The sequence below is a fragment of the Eublepharis macularius genome, chromosome 17 (genome assembly GCF_028583425.1).
Source record: "Eublepharis macularius isolate TG4126 chromosome 17, MPM_Emac_v1.0, whole genome shotgun sequence".
NCBI classification, from domain to species: Eukaryota; Metazoa; Chordata; class Lepidosauria; order Squamata; family Eublepharidae; genus Eublepharis; species Eublepharis macularius.
Window position 1 is genome coordinate 31,973,251 of NC_072806.1, and position 26,091 is coordinate 31,999,341.

General features: G+C 48.0%; 2 protein-coding genes across 3 annotated transcripts in view; one reads left to right on the forward strand and one right to left on the reverse strand.

The window, feature by feature from the left end:
• Positions 1-19,310, reverse strand: SHPK (sedoheptulokinase). Of its 2 annotated transcripts, none has more exons than XM_055001605.1 (8): positions 19,125-19,310; positions 18,177-18,439; positions 16,740-16,881; positions 12,280-12,463; positions 9,610-9,762; positions 6,096-6,271; positions 4,030-4,230; positions 1-1,420 (listed from the first exon to the last, which is right to left on the reverse strand). In XM_055001605.1, the coding sequence occupies exons 2-8, from the start codon at positions 18,375-18,377 to the stop codon at positions 1,026-1,028; spliced, it is 1,452 nt and encodes a 483-aa protein (XP_054857580.1). In that variant the 5' UTR covers positions 18,378-18,439; positions 19,125-19,310; the 3' UTR covers positions 1-1,025. The 2 variants fall into 2 exon arrangements, with proteins under 2 accessions (XP_054857580.1, XP_054857581.1); XM_055001606.1 differs by lacking the exon at positions 19,125-19,310 and adding an exon at positions 18,859-18,874.
• CTNS (cystinosin, lysosomal cystine transporter) overlaps positions 19,310-26,091 on the forward strand; it is a 15,032-nt gene continuing 8,250 nt past the window's right edge. Inside the window, exons 1-5 of the mRNA XM_055001608.1 lie at positions 19,310-19,348; positions 22,055-22,272; positions 25,059-25,137; positions 25,551-25,635; positions 25,736-25,839. Coding sequence (XP_054857583.1) covers positions 22,206-22,272; positions 25,059-25,137; positions 25,551-25,635; positions 25,736-25,839 — 335 coding nt within the window. The 5' untranslated portion in view covers positions 19,310-19,348; positions 22,055-22,205. The remainder of the gene's footprint in view (positions 19,349-22,054; positions 22,273-25,058; positions 25,138-25,550; positions 25,636-25,735; positions 25,840-26,091) is intronic.

The following is a 26,091-nucleotide window of genomic DNA, read 5'->3' on the forward strand; positions in this document are numbered from 1 at the left end:
TCAGGGACGGAAACCAGGAAGACGTCTTTGGGGCTTTTTTATTATGAACACAAGAATGAACACTGGAGACTATGCAGTTCCACTAAGACCTGAAATTATATTGTTAAGCCACTGGAAAGACCCTTAAATACCGGAAGTCAGGATTAAGTTAATTGGGATTCTCTTGTCAATAACCAAATCAGCAATTGCATCAAAATGAAACAGAAAACTTCTCCAACAATTACTGATTGGTATAACCAACTCTGGGACTATTTCATAATGGGAAAAATAGCGGATCGTCTAGCACACTACGAAAATCAGAGATACAGATCCCATTTTTCAGAACAGTGGCTCCCGATTCTAGAGCACCTATCATCAAATGAAGCAATGTTACAAGCAAACCTCAAAGGAGATCAATATAAACAACTGTTATACTACTAAGGAGAAGAAAATTTGTCTCGGTATAAAGAAATTGTCTACTCATTAAAGAAATACCAAGTATTTTTTCTTATAGTTACTTTGGATAACTGTTTGTTGTTGAATGTACTGTCTATGTTTATTGTGTTCTGTAAATTCTATAGAATCAAATAAAAACTGTAAATTAAAAAAAATTAACACTGGAGAATAATTTACGAAAGTGGAATGTTTCCTTCGCCTCCAGGGAGATTCAAGGCTAATTTGCTCCCTAACCCATTCAAAAGGGGAGGGGGGCTCCCTTTCATTACTGAAAGGATCCCTTGGGGGGGAGGATGGAGCTCAGGGAAGGTATCACACAGGTGCAGCTCCTATGAGACCCATTTATACATCTGGAACACAGGATGAAGGCTTAAATCCCAACCATCAGGTAGCTGATGGCAGATTGCAGGGATCTCTGTTGCCAGCGATGTTCTGTGGCACCACCAGTCGACCCACATATGCAACCCTCTTAAACGGAAGGGGTTGGGGCTGCCACATCTTCCTGCAAAGAGCAGGTGTCTCCCTGGGCATCTGCATGAAGCACATCCGCTTCCCAAGCAGAGGGAGCTTTGCCATCCTGTGCTTCAACCTTACTGCCTGTGTAGCATCACCAAGGCGGCCCCCACTGCGGCGTCCATGTCTTTCCCATAAACCACAGGAAAGGGGTACATCTTCTCTACTTCCTGCCTCAACACTTCGTTCCTGGAGAGTGCGCTGCCGCTGGCCAGGATCCGCTTTGCCCCCATCTCCAACAAGCGCTCGGAAGGCAACATGGAGTTCAGGTTCTGGACCACGCCACGGCACAGGGCTCGAGTCACGTGCCCCAAAGAGAGGTCAGAGGCCACGATGTCCGTCACGGAGCCTCGCTGCTCGGGGACGTGCCTTTCGCCAAAGACGGTTGGGCGAATGGAGAGAGCGGTGTCGGCTTGGGCCAAGGCGGCTTGTATAGCTCGCGGGAAGAGGACCGAATGTGGGACTTCGAGTCCTGCCAATAAACACGCCGAGAAAAGAAATCAAGAAAGGACAGGGCAGAACTTCGTGGCTGGAGAGATGAGGCATAAAATAAACAGACAGGGCTGGTTAATCCAGAGGGGAACAGGATGCCCTAGAGGGACCGGGCCTTGGACTGGAGGGAAAGTTCAGCTACGAAGACCAGTTTGTCTATAACAACATCCTGTAAAGACACGGGTTTTAGAAAACAGGCCTCATCTCTGAGAAGCCAGCTGGGTGACCTTGAGTCAGTCCCAGCTTCTCGGAGCTCTCTCAGCCCCACCCACCCCACAGGGTATTTTGTTGTGGGGATAATCATGCCCGCTCTGAGTGGGCATTAAGTTGTCCTGAAGGGCAGTATATAAATCAAATGTTATTATTATTAAGATTACACCTAGGAAAAGGGGCCTAGAAGAGGCCACAGAAGCGTGTGCAGTTTTGAAATCCAAAATGGCTGAGCAATCACAGTGTCTCTACACATTACGAAGTACCTCAGGATGCTCAAGTGAACCTCATTTCATGTGCCCCCCCCTCCAACTTCCCATGCTCTCTCAGTTCCACAATCACACTTCAATTTGCTCCCTGTCAGTACATTCATATAACCAGGGGTCATTTTGTAGAAAAAGAGCTGGAGGAACTCATTAGCACAACTCATTAGCATATGCCACGCCCCTTGACAACACCAGAAGTGTGTCGTTAGCATAACTGATTTGCATATGCCACACCCCCTAACATCACCTATCCTGGCTGTTTTGGAGCCAATCCTGGCCATTCAGGGCCAAAATTGGGCCCAAAATGGCAAAAAGGGGCTGAAAATGGCTGGAAAAGGGGCCTAAAATGGTCAGGATTGGGCCGCTGCTGAGTGGGAGAGTGATTCACCACCCGTCAGAGGCCCAATCCGGGCCGTTTCGACCCCAATCCAGGCTGAAACGGGCCCCAAATGGCCAAGAGTCAGGTGGGTGGGGCCACCTGACATGTGACCTCTTTGGGGAACTGCCGGAACTGCATTCCGGCACGTTCCCCCTCAAAATGAGCCCTGCATGTAACTGCTAAAAGTATCCCAGTTTCTAAATAAATACAAATTGGCAAGTCAAAGAAGCCCACAGTACTGTTTCTCACACTGAAAAGCGAGCTGAGTTGGCTCTCTGCACTCAAAGATGCAATCGCACAAAAGGAGCTCCCATGAAAGCGGTATGCACGTGCGCCGAGCAAGAACTGAGGACCACACATAAAATCCTGCACTTGAGCATACCCATGTAATTTGCAATGTATAGGGAAACTGTCAATTATGAGCCACATTCATGTGCCCAACCCCAGTCCTGCCCACTGTACCCGAATCCTGCCCTCCCTTCAAGAAGGCATACGTGGTGCCTGCCCCACATCCTTCTCACCACCAGAGCCAACCCACAAGCTTCACAGGCAAATTGGGATTTGAATCCAGGCCTGCATAGTTCCAGTATGGCCCTCCCTGTAGTACATCATGCTGGCTAGAAAGGCACTGTGGGAGGGGAATTGGGGTTCGGGGAGGCCAGGAAGGGGTGGCCGAGCCGAGCCCTCTTCCCTCCAGCCAAGAGGCAGTGCAGATACAGTAATTGTGGGTGGAGGAAGGAGGAGGCAAGAAACTAAATAAATGACTTAATAGCATCCAGCCCATTAAGCACTTGAAATGGTAATAAAGCTGGAAAAGTAATTGAAAATCCTCATTAACGCGGTCTTTCAAGGCTCCGCTAAAAGCAGAGAGGGGGGCTGTTCTATGGTTTAGGGAAGATTTAGATGTTTACCTTCAAAAAAGCCTTTTTGTTGGGATTTAAACCACAAAAAGAAAAGGGGGGGATCCAACTGATTAGTCCCAACAACCCCTTCTCCCCTGCAAAACACTCTGGGGAGAGGATGCTTCGGAGAGGAGAAAAGGGCCAGAGGAGAGCTTGCAAATTATGCATTTGAAAGTGAACCCTCCCTTTTCCAGGTCTGTGCCTGGCAGACCAGGTCCTGAAAAAGGCAACCGTTCTGGAGGGCGGGAAGGGGCGGGGCAGATGTTCACCAGGAAATGGACTGAAGGGTTGAAGTCTGCCTTGCGCTGCCTCTCTGGCGAAAAACGGCTCCTACCCACAGCGCTTTGGAAGAGAGAAGAGGCTGTCAGGTCTTCCTTGTACATAGCTGAAGGTCGCTGGCACTTCCCATTTAGCTGTTCACTGAAACGAGCCCCCCCCCCCCCCGCAGTGCCTTTTCAAACCCACCAGCATTGCAAGACCAGGATCGCCCCTCCGTACACATGAGAATCCCAGCTCGGCAAAGGAAACTGGCTAGTGGTAGATTTGGCACAGATGAACGAAAGGAAGCCCTTCTTCTGCAGGGCAATGCTGTTGCAAAAGCGCCTCCCCAATAAGCAGGGGCTGAATCCAAGCAATAGGGGTCTGGCCCTCATCCTTTGCTTGCCAACTCCCCAGGGAACCGGCTACTGGTAAGGACAGAGCACTGGATCTTGGTCTGATCTGGCAAGGACGTTATTTTGGCAGAAGCTGAAAATCACTCTTTACGTTGCTCCTCGCAATCTCCTGCCCACTGCCACTCTAAGCCCTTGTCTCCCCCCTGCAAATACTTTACCCAACTCAGCCATCCATTCAGCCAACATGTCCACAAATGTCGCCAGGACATTTCCGCCGTTAAGCGAGGCTGCCACGGCCAGATAGCGGTTGCCAAAATACGGAAAGTAGGCCACAGGCGAACAAGGGTCCGGAGAGTCTCCTGGCTGGAAGCCAAAGGGTGCCTGCATGGTGAGCTGAGCAGAAGTGCCAAAGTTGAGGACTAGGAGGATAAAAAAAAAAGAAGAAGGGGGGATGATATAAGAACATCAGAAAAGAAGTTGGGGGTACCAAACCAAAGGATCCGAGATTGGTCCCTGAAGCAGCAGCTGCCCAGCGCCCCGAATAGCCTAGAAACTGCCAGCCAGAATTCTCTGAGCAGAAACACATTTTGGACCCCACCATAAAAGAACTTTGAACCCTGGATCCACAGTTTGGATTCAAGAGTATGAGAAGAAACCTTCAAAGCTGGAAGCCACCATCTGCATTCTGGTGTGGCACAGACCATTCTACCACCTCCAGAAGCTGCATTTTCATTTACTTGCATGTATGACCACCTCCAGGATCTCAGTTCTAGCACTCAGGGGAGGAGTCCACCCCAGAGAACTGCTGTAGCATAGTGGTTAAGCGGTTCGGCTGCGAATCAGCACGCTATTGGTTCGAATCCCACTATTGCCATGAGCTCAGTAGGTGGCCTTGGGTCAGCTGCGTCTCTCAGCCCCAGCTCCCCAGCTGTATTGTGGGCATGTATTGTGGGCATACTAACTTGTTCACCGCTCCGGGTGAGGCACTAATCTGTCTAGAAGAGCGGTATATAAGCACAGTTATTATTATTATCACTACTACTACTTGCCAAATTCATATGGAAAGTCTAGCTATCAGTAGGAAGAACTAGCTCCAAAGCTAAACTCCCTGATCCTGGCTGAGGAACTAGGATGGAGGAGAGAATGGCGTAAGCTGCTTTGAGTCCCTATTGGGAGAAAAATGGGGCATAAACAAAGTGCAACAAACAAACAGAAACATCAGCAGGTTGGCCTCCTTGGGGTTCACTCCTGCCTCTTCCACGAACAACCTCCAAGTTAGTTCTCGGTAACTAGAATGTCACTCCAGCAGCTGGTGCCCAGAGAGAGCAATCACTTAAAGCGAGTAGCTGAGAGCTTGGCACATCAATGCCCAGGGCTCACTTCGAGGGGGAACGCGCAGGAACGCAGTTCCTGCAGTTCCCCAAAGAGGTCACGTCAGGTGGCCCCGCCCACCTGACTCCCAGCCATTTTGGGCCTGTTTCGGCCTGGATTGGGGCCGAAATGGCCCAGATCGGGCCTCTGACGGGTGATGGATCACTCTCCCGCTCAGCAGCGGCCCGATCCTGACCACTTTAGGCCCCTTTCTGGCCATTTTCTGGCCCTTTTTGCCATTTTGGGCCCAATTTTGGCCCTGAATGGTCAGGATTGGGTCCAAAACAGCCAGGATAGGTGATGTCAGGGGGTGTGGCATATGCAAATCAGTTATGCTAATGACACACTTCTGGTGATGTCAAGGGGCGTGGCATATGCTAATTAGTTATGCTAATGAGTTCCTCCAGCTCTTTTTCTACAAAATGACCCGTCAATGCCCAACATGTCACTTAGCAATTCATAAGTAGACCTAGGACTGATTGAATGTGTCCAGCCCTTCCAAATAAGCACAACAAAGCAACAACAGAATGCTGTAGCCATGCAACCCAGCACTGTGGGGATCTTTTTGTTTTTAAATGCTCGTCCTTATAGATCTAGGCTTGACAGTATGTGGGGCTATGCTTGATGTGTTTGGGGGATAAGGTTCCAGTGTCCCACATACCACCTCTTTGCCCCCTCTCCCCCATAACTAGCTGGACTATACTGCGTTATAGTAATTAAAACTGTGCAAATTTGCATGAAGCACAGCAAATACTTAGGCCTGGCCCCACGTAATCCATTTCACAGGTGGCCTTCTAGGATGAAGCAGGCAAAAGTAATATTCAATCAACTCCCAAACCAGGGCTCTAGTCCTCCCCTGGATTTCGGTTCTTGGTGCTGCCAGACAGAAGCAGTTGCCCTCCTTTGCCCGTACCTGCATCAGTGCTTTGGGGCATGCACGAGTACACGGAACACTGGCAGTCCCCCAGAGCAACGCCAACTTCTGTCCCCTTTGGAATCGCATGCCACGTGCAAGAAGTTTCTCCAGCAAGGTCTCCAGGCTCCACCACTTTGGGAAGCAAATGAAGAGGGAACTGGGATTCTCCGAGGCTGAAACCAGAGGAAGAGAACAGAGTTTGCATTCTGGAGGGAATCACAGAGCCTTGCTACAAGTGACATTTTACACGTGAAGGATAAAGGATCATTTTCGCAAGTCTTTCTGGGAACTGTAGTTCCTCTCCCCCACCCCTTTTCCTTCTGTTCCTTCCCCTCGCTGCCTGAAGAGACAGAGAGAGCCTACGGCAACATCAGCTTTTGCAAATCGTCTTGCTGGTGGTGGTGGGGGGGGAATGCTCCGGAGAAAGCTGAGAAAGTTGAAGCTGCCTGTCCCAAAGATCATTGAGAGCAGGCTTGTGACTGGAGAAATGATTTGCAAAAGTTGCTGTTGCCGTAGGCTCTCTCTGTCTCTTCAGGCAGCGAGGGGAAGGAACAAAAGGAAAAGCGGTGGGGGAGAGGAACTTCAGTTCCCAGAAAGACTTGTGAAAATGATCCTTTATCCTTCGCGTGTAAAATGTCACTTGTAGCAAGGCTCTCAGAGCCAAGCTACAAGTGACTTTTTTCACGCGTAGAACACTTGACTGTTTTTGCAAGTTTTCCTGGGAACTGAAGTCCGAGGGTCCTTCCCCTCTCTGTTAGAATCGCTGCCTGAAGAGCCGGAGAAAGCCGGCTGCAGCAGCAGCTTTTGCAAATTGTTCCTCCAGTCACAAGCCTGCTCTCAACGATCTTTGGGGGCGGGCAGCTGCAGCTTTCTCCCTGGGAGTCTTGCTCCCGGGGAGCTGCTCTGGCTTTGCAAAAGCTGCTGCTGCTTAGCTACTGCTAAGTAGCTGAAAATTAAGAAAAACTAAGAAAAGCTATTATTAAAGTAAACCAGCTGTAAAATCAATTATTTTAAGACTGATTATAAATATTGAGTGTATGGAAGTAAGAGCATGGAGAGGAGAACTAGTTTTGTAGTGTAACAGGCTGTTATATATTCTGTATTTATTGTTTTTGTATATCGTTATATTATTTTATCTATTGTTTATTGTTTTTGTTGTTGTTTTTTTACTTTCAAATAAAAACTTAAACCAATCACACATGACCAAGCAGCATTGGCGGTTGCCATGTGGACATGGAGTGATTCCGCACACGTTGGATAATGCATTTCCAATCCTCTTTATAGATCATTTGGAACGGATTTTTTTGTGTGCGGAACAAAAAATCCACCTCAAACGATTGATAAAGTGCATTGAAAGTGCATTATCCAACGTGTGCGGAATCAGCCATGGTTTACTATCCCTTTTGGGTGCCAGGTTAGTTGTTCTAGATGCAAACCACACCACAAGCAGTTAGACCACACAAGCGCCCTTCACACCCCCTCCCCTTCATGACAAGAGTTTACTTTGCCACACAGGGTTAGTGATGAAACCCCAAGAATCAAGCACAAGTTTTCCCGCAAACCTTGAGATGGGCTAGAAAGCAATTTATCTTCCCTTCTGGGTTAGGGAAGGGAATCCTCTCTTCATGGAGCCCCAGCCCAGGCGGAGGCCTCAGACTCTTGGTGCTGGAAGAAGGAAGCCGGGAGGTTTCATACCACTTTTGTTGCAGGGCCTACTTAATTACTGCATAGATGGACTTCATTTCCAGTATCTTTTGGTCGACTAAAAGTTAACTGGCAAACCCACTTTAAAAAAAAAATCTGGAATTATTTTGGTATATAAAATCTCCAGAAGGTAAGTGCCAACGTACAAGAGTCGTCCGCCTGCTATCTCTCATGTACATTTTCTTCTTATAACTGTGATTTTACACATTTGTAAACAGATGCACATTTGCTACAGGAAAACACATATGATTAACAGAATACCAGGGGCGGACTGGCCACTTCGGCCACCGAGACTTCTCCTGGTGGGCCAGTGGTCTCTCACCTCCCTGTGCCATTCCAGCCCACTGGCAAGAAGGGCTACACAGGGAGGCAATGCCTGGCCCACACACAGCCTGTGTGGCCTAGGGGAGAGAGTGCCTGAGGCCCACACAGAGAAGGCTCTGAGCCCATGCAGGGCTTGGAAAGAGTGGGCTGGCTTGGTAAGCAGGCAGGCTGCCTCTCTCCCTCCCCCTCCTTTGCAGGGGGGATAAGGCAAGCTGCCTTTCTCTCCACGGGGGCCAGGGGTGGGACCCTTTTCCAGGGCTTTTCCCCCCTCCCACTCCACCTCTGCAGAATATGATGCCTTTAGTCTGGTGACAGATCCAGCAAGAAACATCGCAAAAGGGCTGGTGCTGTAAGCTCCCTGGGGCAGAGGCCTCTCTTCCACTTAACGCTGCTCGGCAATGAACCTGGACAGCTCCACCCATTTTCAGTTCTGAAATCATTCCTCTGACCCGACACCAGCCCGTGCAACGGGACTGCAAAGCGAAGGATTATTACGAAAGACGAAAATCCACTGTACAACCCTCCTCCCTCCACCACAGCTTGATTACAGACTAATAAATGTGGAAGCGGGGATGAGTGACACTCGTTCCGAGCATATGACATGTTAGCATCCGTCTCAGAAAATATATGATTGGTCCTTGCTGAGCTTCTGTGGGGAGGGCCCTTTGCTTTGCCAGCATGCTGAGACTCAGAAACGCTGGAAAGTATCCTAAAATCTTCTGTAAGCTGATGCTAGAGAAAGCCATCTCGGAGAAGAGTATTCTACACAGTACTCTATTCTTCTTCTTCTGCTGTTCCTCTGCACCAGCTGGGAGATGTCTGGAACTGTGGCTGGGCTTCCATATATTAACATTAAACCACCAGCCCAAAGCGAACCCTGCAGCAACGAAGGGCTTGGGACAGCACTGAATACAGTCAACTACCTCTCCCTCCTCCCCCTGCCCTGCAAGCATGGAAGTCCAAAAGTCTTCAACAACGGAGCAAGACTTCTCAGGTTTCAGGGCGGAAGCAGATTTCATGGAGAAATTCTGTTAACTGGAATCTCCTACAATCTTTTTAAAGTTCAAAGCATAGAGGAGGGGCGTGGGGCTGAATCAAATCGGAAAGATGGTTGGAACAAGCCAAGTTTATTCCTCCCGCTACCTTGCCCCCATCTAAATCAGAGTCAAGCTACACATGACATCTGACACAGGTTGGACACTTGTCAGCCTCCCTCAAGTTTGGAGGGGAAATGTAGGCGTCCTGGTCTTGCAGCTTGGCTCTCCGACTGCTGTCCAATGGACTTTTCAACTGTCACTTGTCCAACATTCCGCCAAGCTGCCTACATTTCCCATCAAACCTTGAGGGAAGCTGGCAAGTGTCCAACCTGTGTCATTCATCACTTGTAGCTTGGCTCTCAGTTTCCACCAGAAGCAGCTCTCTGTCCCCGTACAGGGACTGCGGCCTGATCTGCTGCCCGCATCTAGAGATGAATCTTACTTACATGTCCATATTCCAGGTTTTTTGGGTGGTGTTGAAGTACCCCCAGCTGGCAGCGTTCTGGACAGACATTCGTGGCTGTTCCTGGCCACACAGCATGGTGACCACATAATCGTGGATGGTTCCAGCAACATCATAACGTTTCAAGAAATCTGGACTAGCCAAAGAAAAACAGGGCAATGAGAGACACTTCTGGGTTCATTCGGACTGCTCTTTTCCAAAAAGGAGAAACTTCTAGGAAGGAGATTCCTCATTTCTAGATGTCACCTTCTGCTAACAGGCATGCAACCATTCATCAGTGATATCGGAATTTACAGCCCTCCCTTAAGAGTGCCCTGACCTGGACAGCCCAGGTGACCCTGATCTCATCCGATCTCAGAAGCTAAGCAGGGTCGGACGGGGTCAGTAATTGGATGGGAGAACTCCAAGGAAGACCAGGGTTGCAGATGCAGGCAGTGGCAAACCACCTCTATTAGTTTCTTGCTAGGAAAACCCCAGCAGGGGTCGCTATAAGTCAACTCTAATTTGAAGGCTCTCTCCACCACCACCCCTAAGAATACTTGGCCTAGACAAAATTAGGCTGATTTCAGACATTGCGGGGAGGTGTCTCTGATACTGGGAAGGGGCAACTCTCTAGGTAGGTAGAAAAATAGAACTTTGTAATTTAAGAAAAAGAACAAGGAACACTCTCCCACCCCCCAAAAAACAGCCTGATAAGGATTGATCACGCTCCAGAGTGCACAAACAAGTTTTTAAAACTTTTTATTTTAAACATTGCATCGTGTTCTTCTTTTAGGTGTTGCATAATATTCTTCAATATAGGTTGACAAACAATAATTGACAATGCTTAGTCACAAATGCTAGATGTTTCAACATATCAAGAATTGCAGATGATCAGCAATTCCATCAACTGTTGCAAGAATCGCCTAATATACAATGCCTTATTTATACCACAGAATTACAGCATTTCATGTACCACTTATTACATATACCTGGATCTTTCACAGCACATCTCCCATTTGACTCAATGATAAAAATGAGACCTATTTTTCTATAAAGCTATTTACAAAAGAGGAATTTTGTGTGGTTTTAATTTGTGCAAGTATTTTGTCAGCTGTGTCCCACATATTGTAACCAAGTATTAGGGCAGATGGAAAGCAGTCAGCCGCCGTGTGCACCTTTGGAGGAATGGTGGCGAATGAATGAATGAATGAATGAATGGAACATTTGCTTTGGGAGTCCTAGGCTCAATTCCCTGCTCTGCCATGGAAGCTTGCTAGGTGACCTTGGGCCAGTCACACACAGTCCAACCTACCTTACAGGGTTGTTGTGAGGATAAAATGTGGGGGAGGATTATATAAGCCATTTTGGGTCCCGATTGGGAAGAAAGGTGGGGTATCAGTGAAGTAAATATAATGCACTTAAAAGCAGAAATTAATTCCCTGTGAACCTCCAGGATTATAGTGGCTTTGTATATATCTCAAAATGAGGGAGTTGTGTGTTTTATGTTATTGTTTGCAATGTGGCTGAGAGAAATCCTAAGAAGCTGTACTCAGAAATAGGTTCCTATTTTATTCAATGAGGCATACCCCCAGCAGAACGTTCTTGAATAAAATGGGGCTTACTTCTGAGCTGACCTGCTTAAGGTTGCCCTCGAATCACCCCACCCCAGCAGCTTTGCACAAGAGCACCAAGGATGGAAATAAGAACAGTTTCTCCTACTTTTTCTGCAACATATTTTGGGGTACCATGGAAACCTATCATGGATTCAGTATCGTCAAGTACATATCTTGTATATTTCTTCCTCCCTGTGTATGGAGCCAGTTTTGAAAGGTTGAGTAGACTATAACTGAGTCCATGTACCGCCTGTTTTTTTGTAAATCTTTGTGCCAGTTTATAGAATGCAAACAGTGGAGAGTTGGACCACAATTCCTTGACAGCCTCCAGTTCATCCCTATGTATATGGAAGTCCTTGGTCCAGCCTCTGTCACATGAAGATGCCCCCCTTCGCTAACAAAAGACTCCCCTTTGGCCTCCTTGCTGCTCTGAATGCCCTAACATCTATTCCAGGATGGTGACTTGGTGCTGCCCTCCAACCCTTCTCCAATCCATCTCCTACAAAAATCTCTTGCTTAACTCCAGCCTTCAGCGTTGCTCACTGCCCTGGCTCACACAGTGGGCCTTTCACAAATCAATAAATAAATAACAACAGCAATAGCAACAACATTGATTTATATACCATCCTTCAGGATAACTCATTCCCACTCAGAGCAGTTTACAAAGAATGTTATTATTATCCTCATGACATTCACCCTGTGAGAGAGCTCTGAGAAGCTGTGACTGACCCAAGGTAACCCAGCTGATTCAAGCGAAGGAGTGGGGAATCAAACCTGGCTCTCCAGATTAGAGTCCTGCCACTCTTTAACCACTACACAAAATAACCCTCATCCTCCAAGAAAGCCACAGTAAATCTACTTTGGATGGCAGCTAAAACTTGCACCACATTTTACAATCTTTACCTACATTGCACCTTCCCTGGCTACTGCCCACCTATTGAACTTCTTTGGATGAAGTTTAGGTCACGGACGTTGCCTACAATGAAGTGTTAAAGATCCAAAGATCAAAAACAAAACAAAGACAAAGAAAGTCCCCTCCAAAGCAAGGCGGTGCCTACCTGTTCCGTAAGTACCAGTAGACTGTGGCACAACCAAATCCTGTGGCCACACTGAGGTGTGATCGTGGTGGAGGAAGTGAGGAGAGGAAGCTGCTACTGCAGCGGCCATCTTGCCATGTGATCAGGCAGCTGACTTCCTGTGGCTCAAATCTTTGCCCAGTTCCACTGCCTGTCCATTTGCAACCTGCAATGACCAAGGGGTCAAGAAGAACAATGCACACAGTGCAGAAGTAACACTGTTACGCCCACCCTAAAGGTTCCAGAGGGCACCAAGCGGTCTGTGCAGATACAAGATTCTCTGTTTCTTCGAGAAGGTTTGCAGCTTTCCAGCTAGCAGGGTACACAGAGCTACAGCTGATGTTCCTTCCTACACAGACATTTCACCACCAAACTTCCTTTCTGCAGATTTTCCAGCACTGAAGCTTTTAAAGCTGGTTGATGAGAAATAGCAATATATAACTCAACAACTACCCTGAATAGTGACAGTTTGTGGAATGAGTATCTGCCAGCTACCTACTGGACAGTGTTTATGCCATTGCTCTGAAGGAGATCACGGGGGCTGGATTTGGTACAGAAAGCATTTTGGAAGGGTAAGGGGAGAAGAAAAGGATATGTCTGAATTACATTACATGCCATGTTATAACCTCCAGAGTAGGGCGCTCCCAAATAAGCTCACAAAACAAACGTACGTATGCAACAGCTTAAAATCCACAATTAAAAAGCCAAGTTGTTTCATGACCCTTTTCAGGCCTGCTTATGGGATGGAGACAGCTTCGACAGCTTCGGTGGAAGACACCCTTTTGCAGACTGATATAGGAAATGCCTGTCTTTTAGACTTGTTAGAGCTTTTGGCTGCTTTTGATATCATTGGCCACACAAACGCAGCTGAACTGTTTGATGCACAAAGTTGAGATGAGGAATATAGAGCTCTGGTGGATCAGATCTGATACAGATGACCAAGTACAGAAGGCTGTTGTGGGAGCAACTGGATCTGCTGGGTGGGGCATCTTTTGTGACGTTCTCCCAGGTTCCGTCTTGTCCCATCCGTTGGTCAACTTTGCAGCGAGACCAACCACTGAATGTGATCTTCTGAAGCTTCCGGGTGGGTTGCCAGCAGTACGCTGATACCTAGCTCGGTATCTTTTGGAGACAAGCCGGTCAGCTCTGAGCTGGGGTAATGCTTGGGGGCTGTAGTCAAAGGGCTCAGGCTTAACCCGCATCAGTTGGAGGTGATGCTGGTTGGCCCCTTGTAGGGGTGAATCCTTCATTAATGGATTTGGTGAATAGCTACAGTGCCGTTTTAGACTGAGCCCTCCCCCTCAAAAAGTATCAGAAAACAGCTAGGAGCTTTCCTATCCCCCCAGCTGCATTTAGTGTAAATACTGGTCCATCTCCCACCCCTCCCTGGGACACAGCTTATCCACACTATGGTAACCTTGAGCAGGACTACTGTAGCACATTGTACATGGGGCAGTCCTTGAAGACAGCACAGAAACCTCCACTGGTGCATAATGCAGCATCCTGGCTTTTGAGTGGAACAAATCAGTCTGCCTATAAGTCACCAGCTATATTTTAAAGGCGCTGCGTTGGCTTCCAGTTTGTTTCTGGGTTCAATTCAAAGTCCAGGAACTGATCTTTAAAACCCTTCACAACCTGTGTTCCTGAAGGGCTGTCTGTCCCCACATGGCCCTGTACAAGCCCCCTGCTTTCCACCTCCTGTTGGATGGGGCAATGTGCCTCAGATCCGCCTTCAGCTTTGGGGGGGCTGCACCATCTTTATGAAATGGTTCGCACACACGTGTGTGACAAAGGCCCTTCCTTCTTGTTTTTAGAAAATTCTGCAAAGCCAAATGTTTAAAAGAGAACCTGCCAGGGTCCATTTGGTGCTGCAGGCTACTTAGAAGGTTGACTACACAGAGAGCTGTTTTTAGCTCATTATTATTGCTTTGGCTTATTATATGATAATTGCTTTGGCTTATTGTATGATTTATTTGGGGGTGTTTTCATATTTGATAATGCTGTGCAGTTTACTTTCTATTGGATCCCTGCTGGCAGAAAAGTAGGTGAAAAATTCTGGATGAATACATAATATCAAAATATTCATCCTGCCTGGGAAAGAGTAAAAGGAGCGCTGGCACTCTATTATTGTGGAATAACAGGCCTGCCCACACCCTATGCATATGAAGCATCCACACTTCCCAGAATCCTCTTCAACCCAGACAGCTTCCTTGATAATCAAGTCAGGGCAGAACAAAAATCCCTGAAGACAGAACCAGTCATATGACGGGAAGGGAGTACAGAGGAGAAGCGATCCTGCCTGTATTCTTCCAACTTTGGTATATGAGCTGTCGAAGTGTGTGCAATCCCGCCTGCAATAACTGCACACAAGAGCAGCCCCTCCACGTGAAGGCACTGAGCCCTTCCACAAAGGCTGGGCTTGTAAAATGCAAACGAAGGAGATAAACCCCGGAAAAGTAAATTTCTGCCTCATTTCCTCCGGCCTCTTTTTAAGCGTCCCTCAAACCCTATTTTTCTTCCCATTTATCTCCCTAGCGTTAAAAGGGGCTCTTTGAAGCAACATTAATAGCAAGCTCTTCAAAGGAAAAAAAGGCCATCGCACACAAAAAGTATCATTTACAGCAAAGAGGATGCCGCTTCACTTAATCCACTCAGAAGAATAGCCATTTGTGGAGGCGGGGAGGGCTAACACTGAAAAAGGGCATGATATTTTGGAAAGGTAAAAAAAAAATCAAGCCTCTCCGTTTAAAAATATATTTGCATTTTTTTTTTTGGTCTAACCTCAAAAGAGCTGGAAATTAGTCATCAGGTTTACGGATCGAATACTCATCGCAAATTGTTTCAGCATTCAAACAATCACATCACAAAGTGCTGGGAGTCTCAAAAGGATCCTCTCAGATAGGAAACAACCGGTACTTTCAGGAAACGAGCTTTATGGCTTGCGATGATGGCTTCCTCCAGCTGAACTCGCTTAATCTATTTGACTGAAGCTTTCCTACAACGGAATCCGAGCGCCGGCCCTGCCGAGTTCAGTACTGCCTGCTCCAAGAAGAACTGGCACGCTGGCATCACAGACGGTGAAGAGTTTCTTTGGACACGAGATCATTTTACTGGGGACCGAACCTGGGGCCTTGGAAGTCTAAGAGCCAAACTACAAGTGACGTCTTACACAGGTTGGACACTTGTCAGCTTCCCTCAAGTTTTGATGGGAAATGTAGGCGCCCTGGTTTTACAGCTTGGCTCTCCATTACAGCTGCAACACTAGGATGCCTACATTTCCCATCAGAACTTGAGGGAAGCCGACTAGTGTCCAACCTGTGTAAGACGTCACTTGTAGTTTGGCTCTAAGCGTCACTCTAAACGTTTCTTCCTTCATGAGTTCACCATGGAGCCAACTCGGGCTCGTGCAGACACAGCAGCTTGCATTAAAAAAAGGAGCACCCAAATGGGTTTCGAAAGCTGCCGCCAGGGGAGGGAACGTATCTGCCTCTCTCCCAAGTGTTTTTCCCTATACAAAAAAAGTGTGGGAGGGGAATTTTCTTGTTTCTGCAGCCAGACTTGCACGTTATGCCTCCATGTGCAGGAGCAGAAGTGGGAAAACTCTCCCCCCCTGCATTGCTTTTTTGCATGGGGAAAAATGCTTGGAAGAAAGGCAGGGGCTTTCTTTCCCTGGCAGCAGCTTTCCGAGCCCATTTGGCCTCTCCTTTTTTTATACAAGCCATTCCTCGGAGCTGCTGTGTGTCTGCACGAGCCCAGGTTGGCTCTGCGACGGACTTGTGAAAGGAGTAACGTTTAGAGAGACCCTCAGATTTCCTGGGTCATAGAGTGAGCAGTCCTGCCAAGATAATGAATTTCTGTTATACACAGTTAGACCACTGGTTCATCTATCCGATGATCGATAGCAGCTCTCCAGGATCTTGGACAGAAAAAGGTCTTGTTCAGCCCTGATATTGGAGGCATTTTATAAACGAATTACAAATATGGCTTTGTAAGGCCTAGGCTTGCTCTAGGAGGCAGGTAGGGACATAGAGGCCATTTCCGCACACGTTGAATAATGCACTTTCAATGCACTTTTGCAATCCTTTAGAAGTGGATTTTTTGTTCCACACATGGAAAAGCAGTTTCAAATGTTCACTAAAGAGTATTGAAAATGGATTATCCAACGTGTGTGGAAGCAGCCAGAGTGCAGCTGAAAATCCGTTAAATGGGGCAGGTGAAGCTCTGAAGGCCTTGAGAGCGTGTTGAATTCTGAAGGGGCAGATTTTGGGAGGCAGGGTAAGATTGCGGGCTCTTCCAAATTGTCCCCCCCCCCCCCCACACACCCTTGATTCCTCACAGGGCCCCAATTTCCTATTATTATTAATGCCGGCATTTTGAGGTCCCTTGCCATACAGGAGAAAGGGGAGGGATACAAACTATGCTTCTTGAAAAGGAATACGTGCCTCGACCAGCTTTCCAGAACACGATCCCGTGCATCTGTCCAGAAATTCCAATGCGGCAAACCCGTTGCAAGCAGTGCTGGGGAAGGGCCTCGAGGCATTCGTTCAAGGCAGCTACAATTTTTTTAACATCCTGCTCATCGCCCTACAAGAACAAAAAATAAGAAGTAAAGCTAGAGGGGAAGAGGGGAGAGGCAGGCCAAAAGACCCCTTGAAGCATTTTCCGATTCTATGCCAGGAAGAGCTCCATCAGTTGAACTTTGGTCTGGGAAGCAAGCAACATGCTCTCCTGGCCCATACTGATCAAGGACAGCTCCTATTGAAAAGTCCCAGTTCCCTACTTTTTCCCTTGTTAAATTGCTGTCAGTTTGAACTGCTAGCACAGTCAGCTAGCGGGTGGGTAACTCTAAAATGCAGTACTGTTAAAGCACACAGAATTGCACATCCTGCAGTTCTGCACCTGGGAGAGGCTTATTCAAACGGTCAACGACAATGAATTGAAGAAAAGGAGCCATTTTAATTTATTGCTCCAAAAAACAAGCAGGAGTCTCATGGCATCTTAAAGACAAAGTATTATTTCCAGGGTAACTTCTCATGGACCAGAGCAGCTGAAGAAATGAGCTCCAGTCCACAAAACATTACGCTGGAATAAAATGTACTTTTAAAGGGCCACAAGACTCCGGTTTGTTTAGGGTGATTGTACTTTTCTAGTGTACCTGCAAGCAAAACAAAAGACCATCTTTGCCTTTATCATCACTAAGCAGAATGATTGCACTGAATGTTTCAATGTGATGCCATCCGGGCCACTTTGGGCCAGAAAAATGGCATGGGGGGCAAGCAGGACCCCCTCTCTCTCCATGCCACAGTCCCAGTCTGAGTCAGGCCTCTGCAGTACTTCTGAATTGAGTTCCCACGGAGAGCTCACAATTGCCATATGGCTGCAAATCCCCACGGTGACCACGCAGCAGATGCAATGTATAGTTTGGCCCTCGGAGTTTCAGAAATGTGAAGCATGGGGAGCCTGGGCAGAAATCCCTAGTGCATGTGCACCCTGAACCTTACTCAAAAGTAACCCCTCCGAGTTCAGCTGGAATTACTTTCATGTAAGTGTGCACAGGATTGCAATCTAGGTGTTCTCATCTGTGATAGGCTGTACAGTGAATGTTAAACACACAGGCCTGGCTCAGGCATGCAGAAGAACAAAGGGATGTTCAAATGATAGATGGATTCAAACATTAAAAATGTCCTCTAAACAGGAAACAAGCCAAACTTGCTGGGCTGGTTTTCTGTTTGCAGGGTGCTTTCAACAGAAGGGAGCACCCCAAAAGCCAATCCTCCACACTCAACTGACACTGGGCAGCCCAGTCTCTGCTTTCTTCCCCCATCCTTGCAGTGTGAATCCAGAAACAGAGACCTCAGGTCCACCACCATTCGACTCACCTGCGGCCCACTCTGGCCCTCCACCTGCGCCTGCGTCTCTTTGGTGCAGCTCTTGATGACAGCTGGGCCTTGGTCAGTCTCTTCCACCAGAGCTACTTTCACAGAGGTAGTGCCCATATCTATTCCTAGCACACAAGCACGCCCGGGGACATGAGACATGACAGAATTTGAACCCTCCTCCGCTTGAGGCGGCGTCTGCATTGTCCACAATCAGGGCAACCAGAGATGGCAAACAGTGCTTTTGAAGACTCCAAATACACCAGCTGGAAACAAGTGGAAGGGTGTGATCAGCACATTTATAGGCTAAAGTTCACCACGTTTTAGGCTAACATTTATCTGAAGAAGTGATCTGTGGCACAAGAAAGCTCACACCCTACCACAAATGTTGTTAGTCTTATATAGGGTTGCTAGCCTCCAGGTAGTGGCTGGAGATCTCCCACAATTACAACTGGTCCCCAGGCCACACAGATCAATTCACCTGGAGAAAATGGCTACTTTGGAGGGTGGACTCTATGGAATTATGCTATGCCAAGGTCCTTTCCCTCCCCAAACCCTGGTTTCTCCAGGTTTCACCCTCAAGATCTCCTGGAATTTCCCAACTTGGAGTTGGCAACCCTAGTCTTATAGGTGCTACTGGTCTCTTGCACTTTTGTACATTTACCACATTGGCTTTGATGATTACCCAGGGGATGATGCTTCCTGCCAAAGCCCTTCCATCCCAAAACTGCAGGCTAGGAGAGGGAGAGCGATACACTCGAGACGTTCACACACAACCGAAAAAAACACGCAACTGCTCCGCAGAAGTGAGCTTTGGCCCCAAAGGAAGCACCCACGACACTCCCAAGATGGCGGGCTCAGGCGGCGGCCATGTTGGGCGTGGCATCACTCGGTTCCAGCCCCACCTCAACAGCCTTTTTAAACCACCTAAACCTGCTTTGAAACTTTTACCTAAACACGTTTCTCCGTTAAGAATTATAAGGCGAAGGGCAGGAACTAGCAGAGCGCGCTCGTCACTACCGCCACACCCAAGATGGCCTCTATGGCGAGCGCGAGGCGGGCGGAAGGTCCGGCGGCTCATTATATAGGGCGACCTGCGAAGTGACGGCCGTAGACTTTGGGGGAAGAGGCTGCGGGCTGAGAGCTGCCGGAGGCCCTCCTCCCCAACCTCCCGGGTGAGTCGCAATCTCTCAGAGGGGCGTCGTGCATCCGAGCCCGCGTTCGAGATCGTTATGCAGGTAGACTCCATTTCCCAATGTGCATCGCGGCACTCGGCCGTGGGTCTTGAGAGCCGGGGAGCCGCGTTGCATGGTGGGATTCGTAGTTCGGAATGGGATTCTAATCCCTTAACCCCCTCGTCTAAACGCTCCTACTTTTCTACACGCGTGTAGCTGTTCTCAGCTTTCTCCGAGGAGCTCGGAGCGGGGCCCTGACGGCGCTCCTTCATTGCATCCTCCCAGGAGCCCTGTGAAGTGGGCTAGGCGGGGACAGGCTGGCCCCAGGCGAGATGAAGCTGGTTCTCCTAGGGAGGACTCGAGTCAGACGCGCTGGCCGCTCCAAGCACCAACGCCCGGGAGCTCCCCGGGAACCCAGGAACTGGATCTGGGCTGAGCGTGTGCCCGCTTTAGTTCCTGCTTGGAACTGTGAAAGGCTGACATTTGGAGGATGGCAGGGAGCTGTTCCAGTTGGCAGCAGGGGGTAGGACCACAGGCACAAAGGAACCGGCTGGATATTAGGAAGAACTTTTTCAGGGTCAGAGTAGTTCAAAAGTGGACTCAAGCTGCCTAGGGAGGTGGTGAGCTCCCCTTCACTGGCAGTTTTCAAGAAGAGGCTGGATGAATATTTGTCAGAGATGCTTTAGGCTGATCCTGCACTGGGCAGGGGGTTGGACTAGATGTTCTGTATGGCCCCTTCCAACTCTATGATTCTATGACTGAACGTTTGTGGTTGGGTATGACATTTTGTAAGTCACAGCTCACTTCTTCACATACAGCTAGAATGCGAGTCCATCTCTCCTTATATTTTAATAACATTATAATTACTTTTGATTTGTATACCATCCTCCAGAACAACTTAACACCCACTCAGAGCGGTTTACAAAGTGTGTTGTTGTTATCCTAGTGACAATCACCCTGTGAGGTGGGTGTGGCTGAGAGAGCTCTAAGAGAGCTGTGACTGTCTCAAGGTCACCCAGCTGGCTTCAAGCAGAGGAGCGGGGAATTGAACCCTGCTCTCCAGATTACAGTCTGGCTGCTCTTAACCACTACACCAAACTGGCTCTGGGATAGTGGTATGATTTCAGATGCCAAATGATAACAGCCGGCGAATGACAATAGCGGGTGTGATTGGGTTGGGTGGGATATGCGGAGGGATAGTAGGTGTGGAGAAATCAGCATTGGTAATGAGACAGGAAGCTAAGGTCTTGATTGAATCCAGGTGGATGTGTTGTCTTGAGGTTCCTTATCTGTTGCAATTCAGTAGTTGCCTGGACTGATCATCCCGCCTCCAAAAATTCTGGGAGGGGCGATGCAGATCCTTTCCTGGGTCTTGGCGCTGGTGATCAAAAGGGTGAGGGAGGGGTCTTCTCTTGTGCCCCAGCCAGGATTGCCAACTGTCCAGAGGGAAAAAAGTTCCACCCCCTTAATAGAGAGTTACGGTTGTTTACCTCTATGCTGTGAAAAACTTCCCTGCAACATGGGTTACATCAGAAGGGTTACATCAGTGCTTAGTTCTTGTGGCTCCTTCTTGCATGCTCAGGGTAATGCCAATCGCCACCTTGGGGCCAGGAAGCAATTTTCTCCAGGCCGGTTTGGCTAGGGATCCTGACAGTGTTTTGCCATCTTTGGGCATGGAGCAGGGGTCACTGGGTGTGTGTGAAGGAAGGAGAGGTAGTTGTGAATTTCCTGCATTGTGCAAGGGGTTGGACTAGATGACCCTGGAGGACCCTTCCAACCCTATGATTCTATAAGCAAGCTCTAACCAGATATATGATCTAACTGATGATTACATGATTTAAACGATAGTACTTTAGTTAATGGTTTTTTGTATTATTTAGATTATCGTGTTTAGGTTTAATGCATGATTTAGAAGATTGCAGATGTTGTATGATTTAGATGATTGTACAATTGTGGTTCATGTTTTGTGTTGTTTGGTGTTTATTGACTGAAATAAAACTATAATAGTGAAGAGTCCAGCAGCATCTTTAAGACTAACCAACTTTATTGTAGCATAAGCTTTCAAAAACTACAGCTCTCTTCATCAGATGCATCATCAGCTTTCGAGAACCATCTGATGAAGAGAGCTGTGGCTCTCAAAAGCTTATGCGACAATAAAGTTGGTTAGTCTTAAAGGTGCTCCTGGACTTTTCACTGTTTTGCTGGAACAGGCTAACATGGCTAACACCTCTGGGTTTCTAAAAACGTACGGAATTTTTTTTTAAATGTTCCCTGCCCATTTCCACACCTTGAGTTGCTGTTAAAGGAACAGGGCTTTCCTCCCTTCCAGTAATGAGCCTTCCCTGCTTCAGTCTACTCTTGATATGCTAAATCAATACGCCTTAAAGTAGCAGCAGTGTCAATTAGTATCCTCTCCGAGCTAAGGGAGGGGGGTGCATGGAAATCGGTGCTTCATTTCACTGGGCAGCATCTAGTGTGGCTGGGTACAAGTAGAAGAGTGAAATCATGGTGGTAGACGCATATGATCTGGAAGGGCTGCAGGCTCTCTCTGCCTGCTTGGGTTTCTTTTCAATTTAATTAAAATATTCTTTTAATCCATGTGCAAGCCCTGGCCATAGAGACATATGTATGTTCTAGACTAATGCAAGCATTGTGTATGAAGAACGTTCACTGATTTTTTTTTTAAACATTAACTTTGGATTACAGTTGCTGTTCAGTCGCGTCAAGGAAAACCCCGTCATCTCCACTGCGTCTGTCGTCCTAGAAGAGTTTCAAATGTGGTTTTTTAAACACCTCCTTTGATCTGGGGATTTACCTTTTGGCGAAGACGGACTTCCCCTTTCGCGTTCTGGCCATTATGGTGCATGGCGGCATCCTCTTCTTCCCTCTGGGGTGTCTGTTTCTCATTTCATCTGGACACTGTGGTGAGTGCGTTTACCTTCAGCCGTAAGAGGCCATGCAGACTTCTGCTGCTTGCCGTTTATTGTTGTGTGGGAGGGATCACGAGGCTGCAGAATCTATAATGCTTGTCTTGCTTTTTTTTTAAAAAAACCCTCTTTGTTTTCTAAAGCTGTGTGGAAACTTGGCTGGGTGCCTGTTTTTAAAGGAGCACCCCACCAAAAAACTTCTAAACTGCAAGTACTTAATATGCATTGTAAGCTAAAGGAGTTTGGGGGGAGGGAAGAGAGCCCAAGATTTTTCTTTATAACCTGTATTTTCGTTTCATTTCATAACTGCTTGCCCTGTTTCCAATCTATTGGATTCTCCTGCTGTTATCCCCTAGTTTTATGGTGGCTCTTCTAGGCTTTTAGGAGCACCCTGAGTCTAGCACTGATGCTGTCTCAAATTGTTTTCTTGCATGTTTTCTTCTGTTTTGGGGGCCATCTCTATAGTTTTAACTTGTTTTGTTTCCATGGTTTTAAAATGCTTACTGTTTTACAAGCTGCTTTTCATGGGGAGGTAGGATAATTTTTTTTTAAAGCATACGTGCTCAGAGGTGCACACCCCCCTCCAGAACTAACTTGCCACAAACTGAGCAGATAGACCTTCAGCATGTTCGTTGCTCTCATTTTTCTCCAGGGCTACCTTCTAGGTACATCAGAAGTGAACCCTCCCCTTTCATTTTATCCTCACAGCCAGGGCTTTTTTTCAGCTGGAACGTGGTGGAACGGAGTTCCGGCACCTCTTGAAAATGGTCACATACGGCGCGGAGGGCAATCTAAACTCCCCTCTGTCTGGAGATCAGGGGGTGGGGCCACTGGCCATATGACCATTTTCACCGAGGGTGATTTAAAACTTAAAAAAATTCCCCCCTTGTTCCAGCTGACCCAAAGTGACGTCATTGTGCAGTCTGAGTTCCCCCACCTCTTTCCCCAGAAAAAAAGCCCTGCTCACAGCAATACTGTCAAGTAGATGAGGCTGAGAGAAGCGGAGTGGAATTTGCATAAGCTCACCTAGAGAGCTTTGGGGCAGAATGAGGACCTAAATCCGGCACTCGAGTCCGTCATTCTGGCTCCTGACATCACACTGGCTCTCCTCTGGAGAGTAAGCAGGGTCTGAAGGCAACGACTCCCCACACCCAATTACAGCAGAACTTGCTTTCCTAGGGCTGGGAGCAGAGTACGGTGGTGGTGATGGAGAATGCCCTTGAGTCATTGCTGACTTATGGTGACCCCTGGTGGAGTTTTCATGGCAAGAGATTAGCAGAGGTGGCTTGCTGTTGGCTGCCTCTGCAACCTTGGTCTTCATTGGCGGTCTCCCACCTGATTACTAAGCTAGGCCGACCCAGCTTAGCTTCTGAGATCTGATGAGATCAGGCTCACCTGGGCTATCCAGGTTAGACAAGTAAAATTCTGTAAAACTGTGTGGAAACACTCTTGTTATTTGCCACAGGTTTGGAGGTTTTTCCTGCTTCCCCATAGCATCATTCACGGTGCAAGTTTTCTGTGTTTTTTTTTTTATCTGATCTTTCACAACCCTCCTTTGGTATGAGGTTTTGGGAAAGATCATAACAAAGCCTGGATGACTGCTGTGTGGCTGAGAAAGTTTGGGTTTTCCTGGCCCTGTCCACATGGCAGCCATTTTTTCTGCCTCTGTAGTGCCCATTTCTTCCCCCTGGCACAGGGAACGCTTTTTAGTTTTTTAAATTGCCGATTGAATATCATAACATTACAGCAATCTGTGTGATGGGTTCTCTGATAGGTTTCATTTTTAAAAAAGCAAGTATCTAGCCTCTTTCATTGAAGAAATAAAGGGGGGAACGCATCTCTGTGCAATGATAGGGGCGAGAGGCTTCTTTTAAAATGGAAATTCAGAGAACCCGTTACACATATTTTTAATAACATTATAATAATATTAAGGTGTGGTGGTGTGGGGAGTGGCTACTTCCAAAGGACTCAGGCAAGGAAACTGCTGGCAAACCTGCCATGTGGAAGCCCCATTGCTGCTATGTTGCATCGGTAGCTGCAGCCAGGGCTTGTTTTCCGGGAAAAGAGGGGGTGGAACTCAGTGGGTTGCCCTCAGAGAAAATGGTCACACGGCTGATGGACCCGCCCCCTGCTCTCCAGACAGAGGGGAGTTGAGATTGCCCTCCGCGCCGCTGAGCGGCGCGGAGGGCAATCTCGACTCCCCTCTGTCTGGAGAGCAGGGGGCGGGGCCGTCAGCCATGTGACCATTTTCAAGAGGTTCCGGAACTCCGTTCCCCCGCGTCCCCCCTGAAAAAAAGCCCTGGCTGCAGCAGCAATAGGAAAAGCACAAAAGCCAGTCCCCACACGGAAAACATCTCTAAGCTTCAAACAAAGCATTGTTTCTTCCAATGGTACAGCTTGATGCCATTAGCGCTTTTCACCGAATCATCCCCCAGCCGTAAACCTCGCCTTGTGCAAAGGAACTGCTGTTGAAAAATGAAGGGTTCAGTGACTTGACCACGGGTGATCAATGGGCTTTCCTCTCAAGCCTTGTGCTTGTACAGGGAGCCCAGTGCCCTGTGACAGACTAGAGCCTGAAGAGGGCCCTACAACCCCAAATAACAACCTTTGCACTAGACCAGGTCAAAGGTCAGCTTCAGATCTGGTGAAAGGATGGGGGGGGGACAGCTCACCTGCATTTCAGGGGGATGGCCAGGGCAGTTCAGCTCTGGCGGCCCTCCCTCAGAACCGAACGAGTTTGCTGCACATTAGGAACTTCGTCTGATCACGGCCTTCTTTCCCAGAGGGAGCCCTCACGCTCTCTGTCCCAGAAGAAGTTTCGTTGGAAAATGGCAGCGTGACAGACATCACTGCGACTTTAAGGTGAGTTTATATCGTAACGTCTCCTTTCTGTGTAACGTGAGTTTATATCGTAGCATTTCCTTTCTACTAAGTGAGCTCAGGAGAGATGGAAAGGGAACCGAGCAGGTGGCTAAAATGGCCATTACGGGGGCATCACTGGCTGTGTGCTCAGCTCAGGCAAGTCCTTGTAAAAATTCAACCAAGCTTCCTTTCCGGCCCTCAGCCAAAGCTCTGCTGCAGACACTGACGGTCTTTTGCCTCGCATTGCTCTCTGGTCCCACCCCAGTTCTCCTCCCCCCCCCCAAGTTCTGTCTAACATAAATTTCTCCTCTTCTTGTTCGGCACTTGTGGTGCCTGCCCCTAAATCTTGCCTTCCTGTCCGCTCCTACTTGGCTGCCTGATTCCTTGGCCCTAATTGCTCCTCTCTTCCGTAGCACGCCAGCCAAGGAGGCCGTGGTGATAACTTTTAATGTCACGTATTCATCCAAGAACACAACCATCGTCGATCTGCCCGATCAAGTAAGTTCTAGAACAGATTTCCAAGCTCAGAGACTGCAGCAAGTCTGCCCTGGTCCCTTCTTGTTCCCCCCAGAATTCTGACCTCTTGTCTGTCTGTCAGGTAATCATACCTGTGGGGCTCAAGAAGACTGACTTCCAGGTGAGAGCCGAAGATATCGGGCAGGTGACTGTGTATCTTCTATCCAATCAATCCAGCCTGAATGAGTAAGCTGAGCTCCAGTGCCCCCCTTTAACAATGCTATAATCACCTTGCCGTAGAACACCCTGATTATTTAAAATAAAAATACTCCTGGCTCCAATCTCTGCAGAGCCTATCTATTCTTGCAACCCCCCCCCCCCTCTTGACACACAATTCCTTCATGTGTCTGCGACCAACCTTTCTGCTGCCATGCCCCAAGGGGGTCATGTGTATGCAGCAGCCCTGTGCTAACGTGGATCAACTCTCATAACAGCACT

Excerpts from the sequence above, each read along its gene's own strand:
- SHPK (XM_055001605.1), bottom strand. The coding sequence starts at position 18,377 with ATGCAGACGCCGCCTCAAGCGGAGGAGGGTTCAAATTCTGTCATGTCT. Across the intron at positions 12,464-16,739 it reads GTTCTGGAAAGCTGGTCGAG|GTTGCAAATGGACAGGCAGT; the intron begins GCACGTATTCCT and ends TGGTCATTGCAG. Across the intron at positions 1,421-4,029 it reads TGAATGGATGGCTGAGTTGG|GACTCGAAGTCCCACATTCG; the intron begins GTAAAGTATTTG and ends GTTTATTGGCAG.